The sequence below is a fragment of the Cyprinus carpio genome, chromosome B23 (genome assembly GCF_018340385.1).
Source record: "Cyprinus carpio isolate SPL01 chromosome B23, ASM1834038v1, whole genome shotgun sequence".
Lineage (NCBI taxonomy): Eukaryota > Metazoa > Chordata > Actinopteri > Cypriniformes > Cyprinidae > Cyprinus > Cyprinus carpio.
In genome coordinates this window covers 12,548,885-12,567,438 of record NC_056619.1, presented here as the reverse complement: position 1 = coordinate 12,567,438, position 18,554 = coordinate 12,548,885, and the positions used below count along the sequence as shown (strand labels likewise).

General features: G+C 35.6%; 3 protein-coding genes across 6 annotated transcripts in view; all 3 read left to right on the top strand.

Moving 5' to 3' along the window:
• LOC109102815 (kelch domain-containing protein 8B-like) overlaps nucleotides 1–3,198 on the top strand; it is a 100,914-nt gene extending 97,716 nt beyond the window's left edge. The window contains exon 7 of the mRNA XM_042750680.1: nucleotides 2,935–3,198. Within this exon, the coding sequence (XP_042606614.1) occupies nucleotides 2,935–3,124 (190 nt within the window). The 3' untranslated portion in view covers nucleotides 3,125–3,198. The remainder of the gene's footprint in view (nucleotides 1–2,934) is intronic.
• Nucleotides 3,199–13,178: 9,980 nt separating this feature from the next.
• On the top strand, nucleotides 13,179–15,212 carry LOC109110966 (guanylyl cyclase-activating protein 2-like). Its single transcript, XM_019123918.2, has 4 exons — nucleotides 13,179–13,681; nucleotides 13,877–14,026; nucleotides 14,296–14,410; nucleotides 14,584–15,212. Exons 1-4 carry the CDS (start codon nucleotides 13,481–13,483, stop codon nucleotides 14,703–14,705), a joined length of 588 nt encoding a protein of 195 aa, XP_018979463.1. The 5' UTR covers nucleotides 13,179–13,480; the 3' UTR covers nucleotides 14,706–15,212.
• A 681-nt stretch (nucleotides 15,213–15,893) lies between these two features.
• Nucleotides 15,894–18,087, top strand: oard1 (O-acyl-ADP-ribose deacylase 1). Of its 4 annotated transcripts, none has more exons than XM_019123953.2 (7): nucleotides 15,905–16,024; nucleotides 16,416–16,449; nucleotides 16,682–16,723; nucleotides 16,923–17,091; nucleotides 17,169–17,227; nucleotides 17,337–17,449; nucleotides 17,678–18,087. In XM_019123953.2, the coding sequence occupies exons 3-7, from the start codon at nucleotides 16,715–16,717 to the stop codon at nucleotides 17,778–17,780; spliced, it is 453 nt and encodes a 150-aa protein (XP_018979498.1). In that variant the 5' UTR covers nucleotides 15,905–16,024; nucleotides 16,416–16,449; nucleotides 16,682–16,714; the 3' UTR covers nucleotides 17,781–18,087. The 4 variants fall into 4 exon arrangements, with proteins under 4 accessions (XP_018979504.1, XP_018979498.1, XP_018979485.1 ...); XM_042750362.1 differs by having other exon boundaries at nucleotides 15,912–16,024; nucleotides 16,644–16,723; nucleotides 17,337–17,450; nucleotides 17,679–18,087; XM_019123959.2 differs by lacking the exon at nucleotides 16,416–16,449 and having other exon boundaries at nucleotides 15,894–16,024.
• The last annotated feature ends 467 nt before the right edge of the window (nucleotides 18,088–18,554 follow it).

Genomic DNA, 18,554 nt, shown 5'->3' with positions numbered 1-18,554 from the left:
CCTTCTGAGTTCAGCACTGTGTCAAGATGTCAGGACAGACTTGAGCAAAGACAAAATTTCCACCCTCTTTCCCTCTGACAGATGCTCTCAGTTGTAGTGTGAGAAAGACTCTTGAGTTGTTGTTGATGTTTATGTCATTACAATAGCAACCAGCGTAGAGACTCAGGATATTTATGACACGGTCTGGACAAACGGACCAGAGTATGTTAAACAAGTGGGTTTTATATTATCATTGTAACAAAACAAAAAAATAATGTATGTTAACTGTAGTAATGCACTGAAATTGTATCAACCGAAAACATTCTGATGAAATATATATACATATTGGTTTTGATCCAAATAGATTTGAAGGGACAAAACAATGACACTTAAAGAAATAGTTCACCCGGAAATTAATATTTGTCATCATTTACTCACCCTCATGTTGTTCCAAACCTCTATGAGTTTCTTTCTTATGTTGAACACAAAAGAAGATATTTTGAAGAATGCTGGTAATCAGTTATTTCTTTCCCTACTAAGAAAGTCAATGGGAACCAGCAACTGTTTGGTTTTTTTTTAATTCTTCAACATAAGAAAGAAACTTCTACAGGTTTTGAAATGATATGAGGGTGAGTAAATGATGACATCATTTGAATTTTTGGATGAACTATCCCTTTAAATTGAACTAATTCCATGTTTTGAGCATCTCAGCAGCTTATTCATGCACACAACCATGGATAAACTACAAGATGAAGGTAAACTTGTCAATAGCATGCAAAAAATAAATGAAAGATTTAATGTTGGTTTAGAGAAAACAACTTATTTAGAAAATAAAGGCTTTTTATATTTTACTTACACTTATATGTGTCTTGGCCTGCATTACTTTAACTACAGTACGTCTGGTTTAATTAATCACCTGAGAACACAACAACCTGAATAGCATGTTCAGTTACCAAAATTTTCCAAACTTTATTTCCAGTTTCGAAAACTAGATTGGTTAGAGAGAAACAACATTAAAAATTTTTTAAATAGTTTGCGCTATGTTTTTAGTTTAAGCTCTTTAAGATTTAACATAATTTTTATTGATGGTTCAGCTTCATTTTCTGTTAGTTGCTGCCGGATGAGAGCATTGAATATTAAGCTCTTTAAGATTTAACATTTAGATTTAATTTTATGAGTTAGATCTACAGTATATTTAACACTTTTTTTATGATTTTCTTTTCTGTTGAGGTGGCTGGCTCCCCATAGATGGTGGTGAGAATCATTCAGCAAAGATCAATCTAACCTTTGCGAACAGCTCCTACAAAACCGCTTTTAGAAATATGTATTTGTGTGAACACAAAAGAGCCTGAGGATACGTAGCAACACGCATAAGCTCTCCACGCCAGCGCCAGAGCACAGCTCGACGTGACACTTTTGATTACCGCAAACAGATTCGCCCAAGTGTTTGTTCTACCGGGAAATTATGATAACAATAGTCACCGCACCAGTCCGTCCATATCATCTGCACTTCAATTTGAGTAACCATGGAAACTTAGCGGCAGGTAGTGTGTGATGATTTAGGTCTCAGCGCTGAAGGCAAAGGAGTGTAAACAGCCAGCCTAGCTGAACTGACCCTGGGGAAAATGAGAAAATGTTTGCCGTTCACTGTGACTGCAGTGTTTGTGCCAGGATTTACTAGAGAAACTTTCTTGTTATTTATATATTTCTTTATTTTGCAACATCAGAGCAAAGTTTCTCAAAGCATAAGGCCACAGAATCTGTAGGAGTTACATAATTTGAAGAAATCTGCACGCTGCCACCTGTTCAAACCTGCTTTAGTCCCAAAACCCGCCAGGTGTCAAGTGCTTCATCTGCAAGAAAACATCCGCAGTGTGTGTGTGTGTGTGTGTTGTGAGAGGATGTGCGCTGTGGATGCTGTATGCTAATGTGGAGAGGGTGTTGTGTTGATTGAATGGCTGGAGAGGCTGTGTAATGTGCAGGGCTTTTCTGCACACCTGCCTGTGATATACTGAATCTGGAAATATTAACTGTAGGCTTTCACATATGGCATTTTACACATCTTTATTTTTCAAAACAACACTAAAAATTGTGTTTTTCTATGTGCATCCAGGAGTTTAGATGGGAAATATTATAGGGATCATCCCCTTTTTTTAAAAAAATTCTAATAGTTTTCATCACAGCCATGGATTATGATTTGCTACTTGCTAGTTGAATGTAGGTGGTACTGGGAGCGGGACATTCTCATTTCTAGAGGGCATCTGATTGGTTAAAAGTCTGTGTCGTACAGGAGTCGTCATCAGTATTTTTAGTGCATTTTTTAAAAGATACAACTTTTAATGTGCATACCTACTTAAAATTCATTCATTTAGCTTATATAAAAAAATTTATTATAATATAAATGTAATTTTTTTTAATGTAATCACATTGTTTCTAATGCCCTTTTAGTATTGACATTTGACCAAAGCCCCCTGAAACATTTATATAGAAAATGTTTATTAAATGCAAATATTTAATATTAAATATTTGTATATATACATGTAATATATATATATATACACACACACACACACACACACACACACACACACACACATATATTATGTAAACAAAACTTTTATTTTGGATGCGATTAATCGATTTGACAGCACTAAAAAAATAAAAATGAAAGACCAACACAAAATTTTCACAAACCCTTAAGCACTCCATAGTGACCTGTTTCAAAACCTCTGCTTTAGCATATACGTAGATGATCACAGCTACATGGTCTACAGCAGTATTAAATAAAAAAGACAACATTTATTATATTTCATGGTTAATATCAATGTAACCCACTGATACATTTGAATTGTCATGCATTTGCTGCTTAACCATTTTGAGAACTTTAGGGCATACAAATCTTTATTTCTGTTTGTTTGTGACAGTGCTTTGTTTTGTGTGCTATCAGGTAACCAGCACGTCCCCGCTGGCGTCAGTGGAGAGTTATAACCAGCTGAAGAGGAGATGGGAACCTGTGGCCCCGTTACCCAGCCCTCGCTGCTCCTGTGCCTCCATTCAGACCCCAAACATGCTGTTCCTCATCGGAGGGGTGTCCCAGGGTCCCAGCAATGCCGTGGAAGCCCTCTGTTTGAAAGAGACCGTCTGACACACACACACACACACACTCATACACACACTAATGAACAACTACACAAATCCTCACATGCTGTACTTTCCGGAGTGTAAACACACACACGCGCAGCGCATACTGACGTCAAGCTGACATGGTGTGTGTCTCTGACAAATATTCACAGACTTTTCCCTCAGAGGACGCATCAGCTTTATACTTTGAAAAGTGGAGACAATCTACTGGAGCTTGGACAGCGTTCCACACCTCTGGACAGAAGAGTTTTGGACTGGAGATCTAAGACAAGCAAAAAATACTTAAATATATCATTCATCTAACTTTGTTCTTGTCTTCCATGCATTAAATACTTTGTTCTTGTCTTCCATGCATTAATATATATATATATATATATTATATATATAATTATTAATATATTGATATAGATAAATGTGCAGACCTACACAGACAGACACACAACACTCCAGGCGCCTTTGAACTATACAGAATTTTTTTTTTCAGTATTAAGCAGGGTAATTTTCTGGCAAACTAAAGAGGAACTTAGGGCCATATCCACCACGCTGCCACAGCACCGTCTGAGGGTAGCATGTTTAGAACTTTTTGTATTATTGACAAACAGAGGATCTTCTGCGCGAGACTTCAGAAATGGGAGGCGGATGTGTGTGCGCGTGTGTGTTTTTGTACCTTCACAGCCATGCACGTGTGAAATTGAGCATCGTTATGCGTGGAAAGAGCAACTCTTATAACGGCAAATCACTGATGCCTCACTGTAGCATGAGACAGGGAGATGGAGGAGAACTTTAGGTTCATCTAACCGGTTAGTTAAAGGAATGTTCTGGGTTCAAAACAGGTTTAGCTTGAAAGTATCTGTGATATGATGTCGATTAGCACAGATGATAATTTGAATGTGTACCTAAAAAAGCAAAATGTGTGTTTACAGTAATGCTCTTGCAATGGACATTTAAGGGCCGAGGCATGTCTTTTTATTAAAGTGGTTTTATTAATTCATTTGTACAAAAATCTTTTATTTAACATTTATTTAACATGTGTTTTGAAAGAAGTCCCTTAAGCTCACCAAGATTGCATTTATTTGATCAAATATTAAGTAAAGTGGTAATATGGTAACTATTTAAAATAACTGTTTTGTATTTGAATATATTTAAAAATGTAATTTCAGTGTCACATGGTTCTTCAGAAATCATCCTAATATGCTGATTTGCTGCTCAAGAAACATTTCTAATTATTTTCAGTGCTGCTTAATATTTTTGTGGAAAACATGATACATTTTTTCAGGATCCTTTTATGAGTATAAAGTAAAAAAAAACAGCATTTACTTCACAAAGAAAGCTTTGGTAACAAAATAAATGTCTTTACTGTCACTTTTGATCAATTTAATGCGTCCTTGGTGAATAAACATATTATTTAAAACAAATACTGACCCCAACCCCAAAAATAAATATCAATAATTTTGTATTTTTAAGAGTATCTTTCAGGTAAAATGGCTTATTATTTTAAAGAGTCCTTATCTCAAATTCACTGCTCAATAGGTGTGAAAATCCTTCTATAGTTTATGTATATTTTTAAAAAACACATGTATGGGTCAGTCATCCATACCTAAAATGGTTATGTTAGAAGTTGAAATATTCAGTAATCTCATGTTAGTATGAATATGGTCCATTTTTGTGGTTACATTTTCAAAAAAATAAAAATATTAGATGTTGATCCTATAGTGTAATGCCCTACCCTACAGACTGACCACTGTAAGTCCATTACTGTAAATATATAGGCAAATATATATCTTTTTTTTTTTGTATTTGCTGATGAACCAGTTATAGAAATATTTTCTGTGGTAGTAGAGCTTGTATAGAATCCAGAACATTCCTTTAATACTAATGAAGTTTGGACAAAGTCCTACAAAGTGTGTTTTTCTTCGGAGTGTGCTGTTTGAGGAAAACCTTGACACTAAATTATTAGACACTACAGTTTTATAAATTCTTAATAAATCAACAGAGCAAATTTCCAAGAACGCTCAGCACATTAAAAACACAGGAAATGAGTTCACAATCACATTCATATTTTTAATCGGAAGTTGTTTCTTCAGGGTAAGAGACTAATTAAATCTAGTCAATGCAGTTGCGATTCACGGTTTCTGAGTGACCCATTTACAGGGCGAGAGATGAATGCTCTCAGGGGGACGTGGAGGAGGACAGAGGACTCACTTCCTGTAATTTCTGATGAGATATATCCCTTGACTTGGACCTCATACACCTCATTTTCACTTCACCAGTGCCCTGTGAGGGTCTTGTATTGCCCCCACTGATGATTTGACAAGGGTATCAGGTCACTGAGCTCATTTAGCATGCTGAAAACAGAACTCATGCATGTCAGGAATTCACAATGCTTACTGACAGGTTTGAACGCACTAAATTCAGGTGCGTCTTCCTGTGAGAGGTCAGTATGGGTTTGATTTATCTGGTCTGCGTGTGTTTGCATAAATATGGTGCACCCACAAACCAATTATCATCACGTTCTGGTCTCAGATGGTTTTGCTGACCTGTTTGTGATTGGGACGATACAGTGCCCGAGGGCATAATAAGACCTTCATACATTTTCATACTGACTGTTGTTTGAGTGCAAATGGCTGTTTGTATGTTTTTTGGTTGGGATGGTGAGGACTGAATGTCAGTTTGGTTTACATCCAACATTAAAATGCCTCTTAGAAACATTAGAATCAAAGGAACAACAAATACAATCCACATACTTGTTTTAGATTTACGCCTCCCCTATGACTGTGAAATGTGTGTCATTTTAAAGTGGAAATGGACATATTTTTGTCTGTATGAAGCTATGAAAAGCCATCATACTCACAGACAACAGAGGATAGGATGATATGTGACAAGGCCAGGATATGAGCTTTTTTATTTAATTAATTTTTTTATTTTTTTGTTCTCATTAATGTAGGTCCTGCTGCAGGCTAACTGAAATCGCGAGTTCATTTTTGCTTCATGTGAGGATAAATGCACAGAATGATCTGAGGGAAAGAGATAATGCCGAGAGAAATATACCTCTATTTTTTCTTGTCTACGAATTCTGCAACAAGACACATGACTCATCTTGGCAGAGTATTTTTCGCTCGAGTTTCATTTCTGCTGCCTCTACGAAATGGAAACGCTGAACTTCTTTACTCTCATGACAAAAAGATGTTAAACAGGCTGTTTTCTGAATTCATTTGACCACGATCTGAGCGCTGGCGAATGTGGGTGAAGTGAGCTCATATTTTCATATCTAGAGGTGCGAAATGTTTTACTCGATTTGGTTATTTCAGAGGTGTCGTTCAGACCTCTCCACAGTGCTTTTAAATTACTTTAGGGAATTCAAATAGGCTTTTTTTTATTATGTAAAACGTTCAAATGCATTTCGTCTTTTTACCCTTATTTGTATGTAAATCACTTTGGAGTAAACGCAGTGTATGATCACCTAAACTCTAAGTAGCAGTTGTTTTGCAGTGATTTGTCATGTTTCTCCATGTTCTGAATATTCTCTGTGGTGGGTTGTTGAACTAAATGCAGTTTCTCCAGTGTTTCGTGGGTTAACCTGTTTGTTTTGTTGCTTTGTGAGGTGACGGGTTGTCATGTCGACCTGTAATCTGAGGAGCTGTTGAGATGGTCTGTTGTTTTTTATGATGTTGTGCCGTCATATAGTGATGTACTAGTGGTAGCTGATGGCCTCTGACAGTCTTCAACATGCAGTGCCGATACTCCAGGCACATTTCAGCTTCTGACTCATAATTTCCATAAGAAAATCAATCAAAATCCACATTATCTCACTGCATAATTTCTAATCTAGACAGATAAGTCCTGGTTTTAGCCCTGAGCAGAAAATACAATTTTAGTTCATGTTTTTCCACATTTGAAATATTGCCATGGAGGATTGTTTCACACTGAGGTAGATGAGCAGAGACACACGGTCGGCCCAGGGGAACTCACACTGTCCCACATGAGATTACACTGCACCCCATCCACACAGCGAAAGCTGTTATACCCTCTAGCGTACTGTTGTTGACCACGCACTGAATCAGCCTCTGTTGTTACACTTTGAAAAACAGGTAACTGTTATCCACGTTTATTCTGTGAAGAACTATGGGACTATAGAATTGATGTTGTATGAGCACTGTAGACATGAACCTGTGTGAGTTGGGACATTTATTCATAACTAGGCTATTGATGGCTATTGATTGAAGCTTTGTGTAAAATGTCTTAAAGGGATAGTTCACCCCAAAAAAATGGAATTCTGGCATCATTTACTCACCCTCACATCATCTGTATGACTGACAAAAGAATTCTTACAGATTTGGAATGATATGAGGGTGAGTAATGATGACAGGATTTTAATTTTTGAGTGAACTATCTCCTTAAAGGTGCTGTAAGTGCTCGCCTTTCACTATTTTGCTCAATTTCAGCCACAACTTCTCTTATAAATATCCACAGTTCAAAGACATGAATGACTGACAGATAGTGTTTCTGATTGGATAAAACTGCGCTGTCACAGAGACAGGTTTGATTTCTCAGGACACCAGTTTCAGTGGTATCTGTCAGATTCGAGTTACATTTATGTGTAATATTCCCAGATTCCCAACTGCTTACAGCACCTTTAATAATGTCGTCAGGATGAAGAGTAGTTAGAAAGCAATATATTAACTGCACAGAATATCAGTGAAATCTCTGGCACCGATTAAATCCCCCATTGTATGTTAAAGCAGAGATTCGAGCTGCTTATCACATAGAGAACTTCACTTGAAACTTATAGATGGGTTAACATGGTCTGGATTTAAATCTGAATTGTGTTGAGCCGTGTTGACACACAATTGGGAGTCCAGTTCAGTAGTTCAGTGCCTATATATGTGAGGTAGTGCCTCTACTGCGATTTCTGTAATAAACTCTTTGAACATTTCTATGTGATCCTGTGTGGTTCAATGTGTCTTTCTTAAATTTTAACATAAGAATGCAGCACAGCGAAATGAACTAATGCGTATCTCAAGTTTCTGAAATGCAAACTTGTTTATATGTTAAAATAATATGCTGTTAACATGGCGTCGTAAAATCACATCATGTGTGAGAAGCTGAAAAGCTGCGAGATGCATCGCAATGTGCAACAAGATAGGCTAGTTGATAATACAGCGCTTGTTTACATAATTACAAGAAAAATGGAAGCCCGTTTCCGCCACTGAATAAAAATCATTAAAAAAGGTTATTGCGACTTTTTATCTCACAATTATGACTTTTTTTCTCAGAATTGTGTGATACAAACTCGCAATTCTATTTTTCTCAGAATTGTGAGATATAAACTTGCAATTGGAATTCTTAAGTCAGAATTGCGATTTTATACCACACAATTCTGATTTTATAACTCGCAATTGTGTGGTATAAAGTCACTACTGTGAGAAATAGTTGCAATTGCGAGAAAACTCAGAATTGCGAGATAAAAACTGGCAATTCTGACTTTTCTTAGAATTGTGAGTTTATATCTTGAAATTCTGACTTTTTTCTCAGAATTGTGAGATAGCTAGCTACTCACAACTGAACGTTATAAAGTCAGAACTGCAAGATATAAAGTCCAATTTTGAGGGCGAAAAAAGACTGTTCTCAGAATTGCAGTTTTATATCTCACAATTCTGACTAACTCACAATTGCGAGTTAATATCTCAGAATTGTGAGTTAATATCTCAGAATTGTGAGTTAATATCTCAGAATTGTGAGTTAATATCTCAGAATTGTGAGTTAATATCTCAGAATTGCGAGTTAATATCTCAGAATTGCGAGTTAATATCTCAGAATTGTGAGTTTATATCTCAGAATTGCGAGTTAATATCTCAGAATTGCGAGTTAATATCTCAGAATTGAGAGTTAATATCAGAATTGCGAGTTAATATCTCAGAATTGCGAGTTAATATCTCTGAATTGCGAGTTAATATCAGAATTGCGAGTTAATATCTCAGAATTGAGAGTTAATATCAGAATTGCGAGTTAATATCTCAGAATTGAGAGTTAATATCAGAATTGCGAGTTAATATCTCAGAATTGCGAGTTAATATCTCAGAATTGAGAGTTAATATCAGAATTGAGAGTTAATATCAGAATTGCGAGTTAATATCTCAGAATTGTGAGTTTATATCTCAGAATTGCGAGTTAATATCTCAGAATTGAGAGTTAATATCAGAATTGCGAGTTAATATCAGAATTGCGAGTTAATATCAGAATTGCGAGTTAATATCTCAGAATTGCGAGTTAATATCAGAATTGCGAGTTAATATCAGAATTGCGAGTTAATATCTCAGAATTGCGAGTTAATATCTCAGAACTGCGAGTTTATATCTCAGAATTGTGAGTTAATATCTCAGAATTGCGAGTTAATATCTCAGAATTGCGAGTTTATATCTCTGAATTGCGAGTTAATATCAGAATTGCGAGTTAATATCTCAGAATTGTGAGTCAATATCTCAGAATTGCGAGTTTATATCTCTGAATTGCGAGTTAATATCAGAATTGCGAGTTTATATCTCAGAATTGCGAGTTAATATCTCTGAATTGCGAGTTAATATCAGAATTGCGAGTTAATATCTCAGAATTGCGAGTTAATATCAGAATTGCGAGTTAATATCAGAATTGCGAGTTAATATCTCAGAATTTGCGAGTTAATATCTCAGAATTGAGAGTTAATATCAGAATTGCGAGTTATCAGAATTGCGAGTTAATATCACATAACAGAAATGCTATTTTATATCTCAGAATTGCGAGTTTATATCTCAGAATTGCGAGTTTATATCTCTGAATTGCGAGTTAATATCAGAATTGCGAGTTTATATCTCAGAATTGTGAGTTTATATCTCAGAATTGTGAGTTAATATCTCTATTTATTTTTTATTCAGTGGTGGAAACGGACTACAGTGTGATCCGGACTGGCTCAAGTGAATTCTGTTGTTTTTTTTTTCTTTTTCTTGGCTGGTTTACTGAACAAAGATAAACGAATAATCCCAAAAATGTCACCTCCATTTATTTTGGATGAAGAACACAACCAGAACATCTTCAAATGTCACGTCTTGGCAAGACGGGGATTAAAGATGTCTAGTATCTTGCCTCGGCTGTTGGGGGTTGATTTACGACTTTACAGTCTGGCAGTTGTCTAAATGACAGTTTGATTTTGTGCTTTCCTGCACCTCTTATCTTGTAGTAATATTAATAAAAGAATTAATGCATTTTATTTCAAACAGGCTACACATAGGCTATTATTAGATGAAGGACGTGGCCAAATAATTCATCCATTTGCATCAAAAAATAATTAACCATAAACAGTAAAGTACTTAATAAGCCTTTGAATCCCTGCTCAGGTAACTGCTGTGCTGATACTCTAATTAAACAGTAGCACTCTGTACTTATCCTAATTTCTGCTTTTTAATTTCCCCGCAGTGTGTGTGTGTGTGTGTGTGTGTGCTGTGGATGATTATTACTTATTCTGATTAAAGGAGCGGGATGTACCGTCAGAAATATTACTCTCGGTTCCCTGCTGTGTGTTTTGGGTGAGGGGCGTGTGGAGGTGGGATGAGAGACAGAGGAAATATTATTTCACTTACCTGGCAACTGGATCAGACATTAATCTCAATTCAGAGCCAATGAATAACTCTCCTCTCTGAGTCTTTTTTGATTGCATAATGTTGACACCCGCGGTCAGTGCTCTGACTAATGCTGAGGTGTATCTGAGGTACTTTCAGTAATCGCTTTAAATAAATATGTTAAATCCTCACAACAAGACAGTTTTGACTTGACATTCTGTAATCCGAACAATTATAAACGAGCCTATATTTTGTGTGTATATCAATCAGCACTAAGAATTCATTCATATAGGCTCAAAAGAAGATGATCAAGCAGCCAATCACAGCATGAAACGGTAGCCTTTGTAACACTGACATCCAGGGGCATCTCTTAGTATTTTTCTCCATAACAGAACTTTGCTTTCTACTCAATTTGAATTCAATTTGGCTTTCTCTTCTTGTCTGTGTTAATGATTCACAGGCTATATTTGTATCATTGTGTGACTTATTTAGTGTCGTATCAGATTAAAGCAGTGATGAATAATTTTTATATATTAATCATCCTAATCACAAATAAAAATCAGCACTGCTCAACAGCTCATTAAATCTAAAGATATCACAATCCACTTATGACTTGTAATTGTAATTACACCAATTGATAGTGAACATACTCATTTCTCCATCAGTCAGTACTGATTACTGCCTTATTTGCCGTAATTATGACTCTAAAACTACTAAATCGTTTCAGATGTAATTGATTTTAATGGCACTAGAAAGATTTAGTTGTCTAATGCATGGTACAAAAGCAAATTACAAGTAAACGATGAGTAAAATGAAGTAAAAATATTATTTTGCATTCCAAATGTATTTGAGGTTGTGTACAAGTTCTCCATATTTGTTATTGCATCCACTATTAATCCAATAAGATTATGAAGTAATTGTGCAGTGAGTGGCCTGGATACCTGTAGGCCAAAGGAGCTTATCCTTATAAAGTATAGTCAGCACTTTGGAAAAGGTCTTTAAAGTTCATGGACTGACAAAACAGCCCCTATGTGGCCTGCTGTACTATGTGTTTGTACTTGAAGACAACTGAGCATCTCTGACCAGTAACATTTCAGTATGTCAGCATGCAGGTGTGATGCATCAAAGCATTGTGAACACTATATGACAGACACTACTCCACTGCATATATAAAGAGATTATTATAGTGAAATCGTAACATAAGTCTGCTGCTTTGCATTTATATTCTTTAACATTTTTGAGGTTATACTTACAGAAATATCAACACTGTGGCCTTAAATAGGCTACTAATAGCAGGATTAAATTATACCGTAGATTCTTTCTGTCATTTTGGAGACAGTACACTGTTACGCTGTAACCCGAGTTATAAAGGCAACACATCACGTTAAAATATTTTTGTGATCCATTTGGTCTGGGTCGCCCTATACCTGAAAAAAAAGACCATTGGACTTCCACAAACCCATTATTACTGTTTTAAAAATAAAGACTCTTTTCTCAGAAATGAATTAACCTTTAAGTGATAAATAACTTTTTTCTAATGTACCACAGATTTTAAAAGTTCTTTGTGGAACCATTGAAGCCAATAACATTTATTTTAAAGATTATAATCATTTATATTTTAGTTTTTATGTGGTCCAAAGTGGTACGTGTCCAGACAAAATGCACCACCCTCATGAACTAGGCCAGACTTCTCTAGATCCTATTTTTGAAAAACTATTAATAGTAAGACCAGAGGGCAAAGGGGATTATGACTCAGATTGTCTGAATGATTCACAGGATACAGTCAGGGCTTTCAGCAGTTCTTCCCATTCAGCCAAACAAGGGACCCCCAGTACAAAAATGCTAGATTGTATATCATTAATGTACTACATTAAGAAATAGATTTTAAAATATAAAGAATATTTGTATAATTAGAAAGTGTATATTTATGCAGAAAATTCAGAAAGTGGAAGTAAGTTTCACTAATAATTACAAAGAAATGGCAAGTATCAATTTTAAAATAAAAAAACGAAATAGAATTTTCTTGTAAAATGTGCTGTAATATTTTTGGTTTTATTTACTTTGAAAAACAAAGTTTACACCTGGGGGAAGATGTCCATGATGATCTTTTTTTTTTTTGGTATCTTAAAGGTAAAGTGCTCTGTTATAGTGTATAGAAGAAGTAAACGATATCCAAATGTATTTTCACAGATCCATTTTTGAGTGATTTTTTTTTCAGTAATTAAATAAAATATTTTTGTGGAATTTGTGGCCTTCAAAAGATCATTTTAAATTTAACAGGTAAAAATAATCAGGTCGTGGTTAATGTTCTGACACGAGACCCTCAGGGAGCCCTTGAACCTGAATTGAGGAATGGAAAGCTCTGTGTACTAAATGATGAATTATTGCAAAGCTCTTGATCTTGTTTCAAGCTAATTGATTCAGACATGGATTGATATGAATAATCCCTTGCAGTCATGTGATCCAAAATAGTCCTTGTACTGAATCCCATGCCAGTAGAGCACCTTTGCTGAAAGGTTAAGGTTAGTTTCACACTTTGGTACAAACTAAAATTTTTAACTTGAGTTTTTTTCTACTTTTTTTAAAAGGGATACACGTTTGTCTCAAATATCAGAACATTTTTGGTGTTGTATCATCAGTTTGTGGAGCTTAAAGGTTTATTGGGATGTCTGGATCAGGGAGGATGCCAGGACAGTGAAGCGGCCAGTTGTGATAATGGACAAGTTTTGTTGAGAAGTAGAGCTTGTGTTCTTTTATTGTCATCATTCGCGATGGGTCAGCGACTCAGTGAGGATTCGGACGATAAAGAGATTGATGTTGCTGAACTGCAGGAGTGGTATAAAAAGTTTGTGGTCGAATGTCCGAGCGGGACCCTCTTCATGCATGAGTTCAAGAGCTTCTTTGGTGTAACTGGAAACCCAGAAGCGGCAGATTATATAGAAAACATGTTTCGTGCTTTTGATAAAAATGGGGTAAGTTATTCAATTTCAGTTAAGTTTCAAAAAGTAGGCATAAACACTGTGTGAGAAGTATAAAATACTTAAAAAATAATATAATATAATATAATATACACTGGAAAGAGATTGCATATTTAGAAAATGAACCTGAAAATGATTGACAGTTCAATCCTCTTTTCTCTTTACCTTTCTTTCATTTTTTTTTCATAGGACAACACTATTGATTTTCTGGAATACGTTGCAGCCTTGAATCTAGTGCTCCGAGGAAAGTTGGAGCACAAACTGAAATGGACTTTTAAAATGTATGACAAAGATGGAAGCGGCTGCATCGACAAAACAGAGCTCAGGGAGATTGTGGAGGTAATCATTTCTCATGTCCTTCCCATTGTTTACTAGATTACTAAAGAAAAAAAAGGATGAAAAACAATTGTGTGCTCTGGTACTGAGATTACAATTTCATAACTTTCACCTTGACATTGATACTCACTAGTGAGATGTTTACAGGGGATTAATCCGTTTGTGTGCAGAGATGCTGTTATACTTTGTAATACCGCTATAAAGAAGACATTTATGCTTTTAGGATTACAAAAGAAAGAAATGAGCACCTTTACTTTACTTTACTTTTACAGTCAATCTACCGTCTAAAGAAAGCCTGCCATGGTGAACTTGATGAAGAGTGTACCCTACTGACCCCAGATCAGGTGGTGGACCGAATATTTGAGCTAGTGGATGAGAATGGAGATGGTAAAACTTACTATGATTCATTATTTTTCCACAGTTATTAAATGGCTACGCCAAACTTTAGTCTTTTCCTTTATTATAATATATAGCCTGCGTTTATTTAAGTTCACTGATGTTAATAATTCATCAAACTGTGGAAAAGCAGCTGATGCTGAGTTTCTTTGCTGTGTCCTCAGGGGAGCTGTCTCTGGATGAGTTCATTGACGGGGCACGACGTGACAAGTGGGTCATGAAGATGCTGCAAATGGACGTGAACCCCGGAGACTGGATCAATGAACAGAGACGCCGCAGCTCCTGAACTTCATATTCACCAAAACAACTCTTAACAGAAGCCTGCCCCTTAACCAACATATACAGAGCACGCATAGCTTCTCAAGTACAGACTTAGTCGTGCTTCATTCAAGTGAATTTAAGCCATCAGCACTTTTTTTTTAATGTAGTGGTGTAACTCCCATTTGTTTTTTGACAAACGGAATTTATTCTATCTACATGTAAATATTCATTTTTTCTTTATTGTTTCTTTCATTCTTGTTGTTGGGATTTGTGAAAGGCTCACTTTCATGACTGACTGGATTTTTGACTTTCTATTATTATTATTATTATTATTCTGCAGATGAGGTGCATCTGAGTTTACTCTACAGTATGTAGCATATTATTCCATTTATAAACAACTAATCAGTTTCAAATTGGCATGTTTCATGTTTGTAAATACATGAATATTGTAAAGAATGAAGTCTCCGGAAGGTCACAATTGTAAAAGTATTTGCATTTGTAAATTTCTCAAAAATAAAAACTCATCAGTTATTTAATGATTTTTTTTTTTCATTTATTACAAGGTCACACTTGTGTTTGGAAAAAATGGTAAGTGTGGTTTTGTTTCAGCAGTTGTATTATTATTATATCACTGAGCAGGGTAATAAAACCCCAAAATATCTCTATTGCAGAATATTACGATATTGTTTCGGACTATTTTATTCAAGCCGTCTTATAATTAAATTAACATCATAACATCACTAATGTTATATCATTTGCTAATAATTATTAGTCTCAGGATGTCACCAGTTATATATAGCTATTTATTAATTATTAAACAATTGTCACTTTTTTAAATCAGTGGTGCTACAGAAACATGTTTTATCATAAATATTTTAATCAACTTTTTTAAAATATTAATATTTAATTAATTAAAATGTTCATGCTATGTAAAAAGACTCCTTATTTAAAAACTATTATTATTATTATGATCATCATGATTTTTTCCAAATAGTAGCAACTGCAGAATAACCATTAAATGCTGATGTATGAGACTGTTTAAAATAATAAACAAACAAATGCATACGTTATAGAAGCCTGTTTGGTGTGTAAATATATATTTTTTAATTAAATGTAACCTTTCATTCACTTTTATCAGCGTTTATCTGCCTTCAGTGTCTCTCAGTGGAGTTATAAAGTTTGCTCCCTGACGCTAGATGGCACTCAAGCCTATCATTAGCATGAATTTAAACCTGCACTCAAAGCAAAAGAGAAACCTTTTTCCCCTGCTTCTTTATTTACATGAGTGAGTAGAACTATATGAACGTTTAAAGGGAAGTAAAACACACCAGCTTCATTGTTGTGGTAAGTTACCAACTCTTCGTATCTAACCAGCGGCTGTTGAAGTTAAACACACCTTAGTTTGTTCCATTTAACTTAATTAGTAATGTACTTACTAGTGATTGTAAACATGATCATTATGGATTATACAGGAGGAATGCAGCTAGTTGTCACATTGGAACGCTGTCACCATACTTCAGTAAATATATAAGATTTTAAATAAAGAGCACTGCTGAATCACGAAGGTAGATTTTAACAGGCTTGGCAGGTTTCAGGAAACTTTGTGTTGTCACGAGGTTGTTTATATATTGTAATGTTAAACAATAATTAACTGCATTCTCTGTTGACCAAAACGGTGTTGTTGTTTTGCTGTTTCATGAATTTGCGTTTTTTTTCATCTGTAATACATTTACAGATAACTTGTGGAAGATTACTGTTAAATTTTGCATGTAAGTCTATTTATATATATATCAATATTCGTGTATTCTTCTCATGTCAGAATGAATTTAATATCGTGACTTTCCTCATATTGTGTGACAACATCTCCCATCGTGTGTGTTAAATGACTGTATATTTCTCCTGGACAGTAACACTGGAAATGTTCAATAGCTTTTTGTAGTCAAGATAAAATGTGTCTGTACAGAAAATAATTCCAGTTAACTCCCTCCTCACATGTCAAAGGAATCTGAAGGGCAAAATCGTGTGGATGAAGGTATGGCAAAAGTAAGCATGTCTTCATTTGAGTAACAAAAAAAAACATGCTTTTTTATTTTTTTTAATCTGTGTAACGATTGACCAAAGACTTCCCTAGCAAAAGAATTTCAAAAGGGCATTCAGACTGATTCAATAATAATAATAAAAAATGTAAGAAAGTAGATTGTCTTGTTTTGACTGGGTTTGTGTTCTTGCTCATTTATTGCAGCTCGGGTGCAGTTCAGGATGGCGGCTGCTGCACAAGAGAGGAGATCTGTTCACCTGTCCGCCCACCGATGCCCTGGCGCACTGCATCAGCGAAGACTGCCGCATGGGAGCAGGGATCGCTGTGCTCTTCAAGAAGACATTTGGTGGAGTAGATGAGCTTCTGGCTCAGAGTGAGTGAGAATTATCATAACAGAGAGGTGACGCTCAAATTACACCCATCTGATTCTCAGTTTTCTGTTTTGTGCAGAGAAGCAACCTGGGCAGTGTGCCGTCCTTAGAATATCTGAGCGTTTCGTGTACTACCTGGTAAGATGGCCTGTGGTGTTTAGTTCACATCTGTTGTACGTTTAACTAAATAAATTAAAGGGTTCTTGTTAAGAAAAACTTACCTTTTCCACTTCTATTCCTGAACCAGGTCACAAAGAAAAAGTACAACCAAAAACCCACCTATGACAATCTCAGAAAGAGCCTCGTGTCTATGAGGGAACACTGCTTGGCCAGTGGCGTCAACAGTATATCCATGCCTCGGTAAACATGTTTAATGACAATAGTGTTGTTTTTAATTTAAATGCAGATACTGGTTTTAGATTTGCTTATTTTGAATGTGATTCTAGCTAAATGACTTGAAAATGACAATAAGAATAATTTTGCAGTTGTCAAAACTCAAATATAGCTTGATAATTGTAACTTTACTTTTGAATTGATTTTAGCCTTCTGCTGAATAGACTGCAATAACTGATGTCATTATCTCTTGCAGATTGGCTGTGGTCTGGATAAACTGAAATGGGAAAATGTGTCTTCCATTATCACAGAAGTCTTCCAGGACACAAAAATCTCCATCACTGTGTACACAATCTAGACCACAGCAGGTCTGAAACTTGAAGAATGCTTGGAGGGTGGCTTTTTGTTGTTTTGGGAAACATAAGCTCTTAAGACTGTTCTAGTTATATACTCTAAGAATATGTTGGGGTTCGATTCCATTGTTCTTCCATCCTCCTGTTGCATCTCTAAACTGTATAGATGTTCTTTTCACCACTAGAGGGTCATTGGATTGTTTGATAAATTATGCTTTCTAGTTCATATTTTTCCTGTAATTATCACGAAATTAAACGTACCTCTAATATTAATGCACTATAAATGTCCCATAAATAATGATTCCACCATTATTCTGATATCCTTCTTTTCCAGTTTTTTTTTTCTCCAGTACATTGCTTCTCAACTGTGATACTGGAGACATTTAAAACCTGTGTCTCATTTCCAAAGCAGCACCCTCCAAAGGTTGCATTAGTCAGCCTCAAACGTCACAGAACCTCTCTCATTTCAGAAGAGCAACCATTATAGAATTCACTGTTAGTCCTCACGAGGCATCGTTACAGTCATTTCTGTCTTTAGAATATAATGGTCAGCAGATAAGGCGGACAAATGCGACCTCTGGAGGGTGCAGCTTTTGAAATGAGACACAGCGAAAATGTGCATTTTGGGGAGGACTCCAGGAACACAGTTGTGATCCACTGCATAAGTACATATAAATAGCATGGAAAAGCGTCACACCATCATACTGCTGTCTTGAAATTGTGCAGTTGTGCTAATTGACTCATGTTTATTGTTTTACATACAGGTAGACTGTTCACTA

Excerpts from the sequence above, each read along its gene's own strand:
- LOC109110966 (XM_019123918.2), top strand. The coding sequence starts at position 13,481 with ATGGGTCAGCGACTCAGTGAGGATTCGGACGATAAAGAGATTGATGTT. Across the intron at positions 13,682-13,876 it reads GTGCTTTTGATAAAAATGGG|GACAACACTATTGATTTTCT; the intron begins GTAAGTTATTCA and ends TTTTTTTCATAG. Across the intron at positions 14,027-14,295 it reads AGCTCAGGGAGATTGTGGAG|TCAATCTACCGTCTAAAGAA; the intron begins GTAATCATTTCT and ends TTACTTTTACAG.
- oard1 (XM_019123940.2), top strand. The coding sequence starts at position 16,673 with ATGTCAAAGGAATCTGAAGGGCAAAATCGTGTGGATGAAGGTATGGCA. Across the intron at positions 16,724-16,922 it reads TGGATGAAGGTATGGCAAAA|CTCGGGTGCAGTTCAGGATG; the intron begins GTAAGCATGTCT and ends CATTTATTGCAG. Across the intron at positions 17,228-17,336 it reads AGCGTTTCGTGTACTACCTG|GTCACAAAGAAAAAGTACAA; the intron begins GTAAGATGGCCT and ends TTCCTGAACCAG.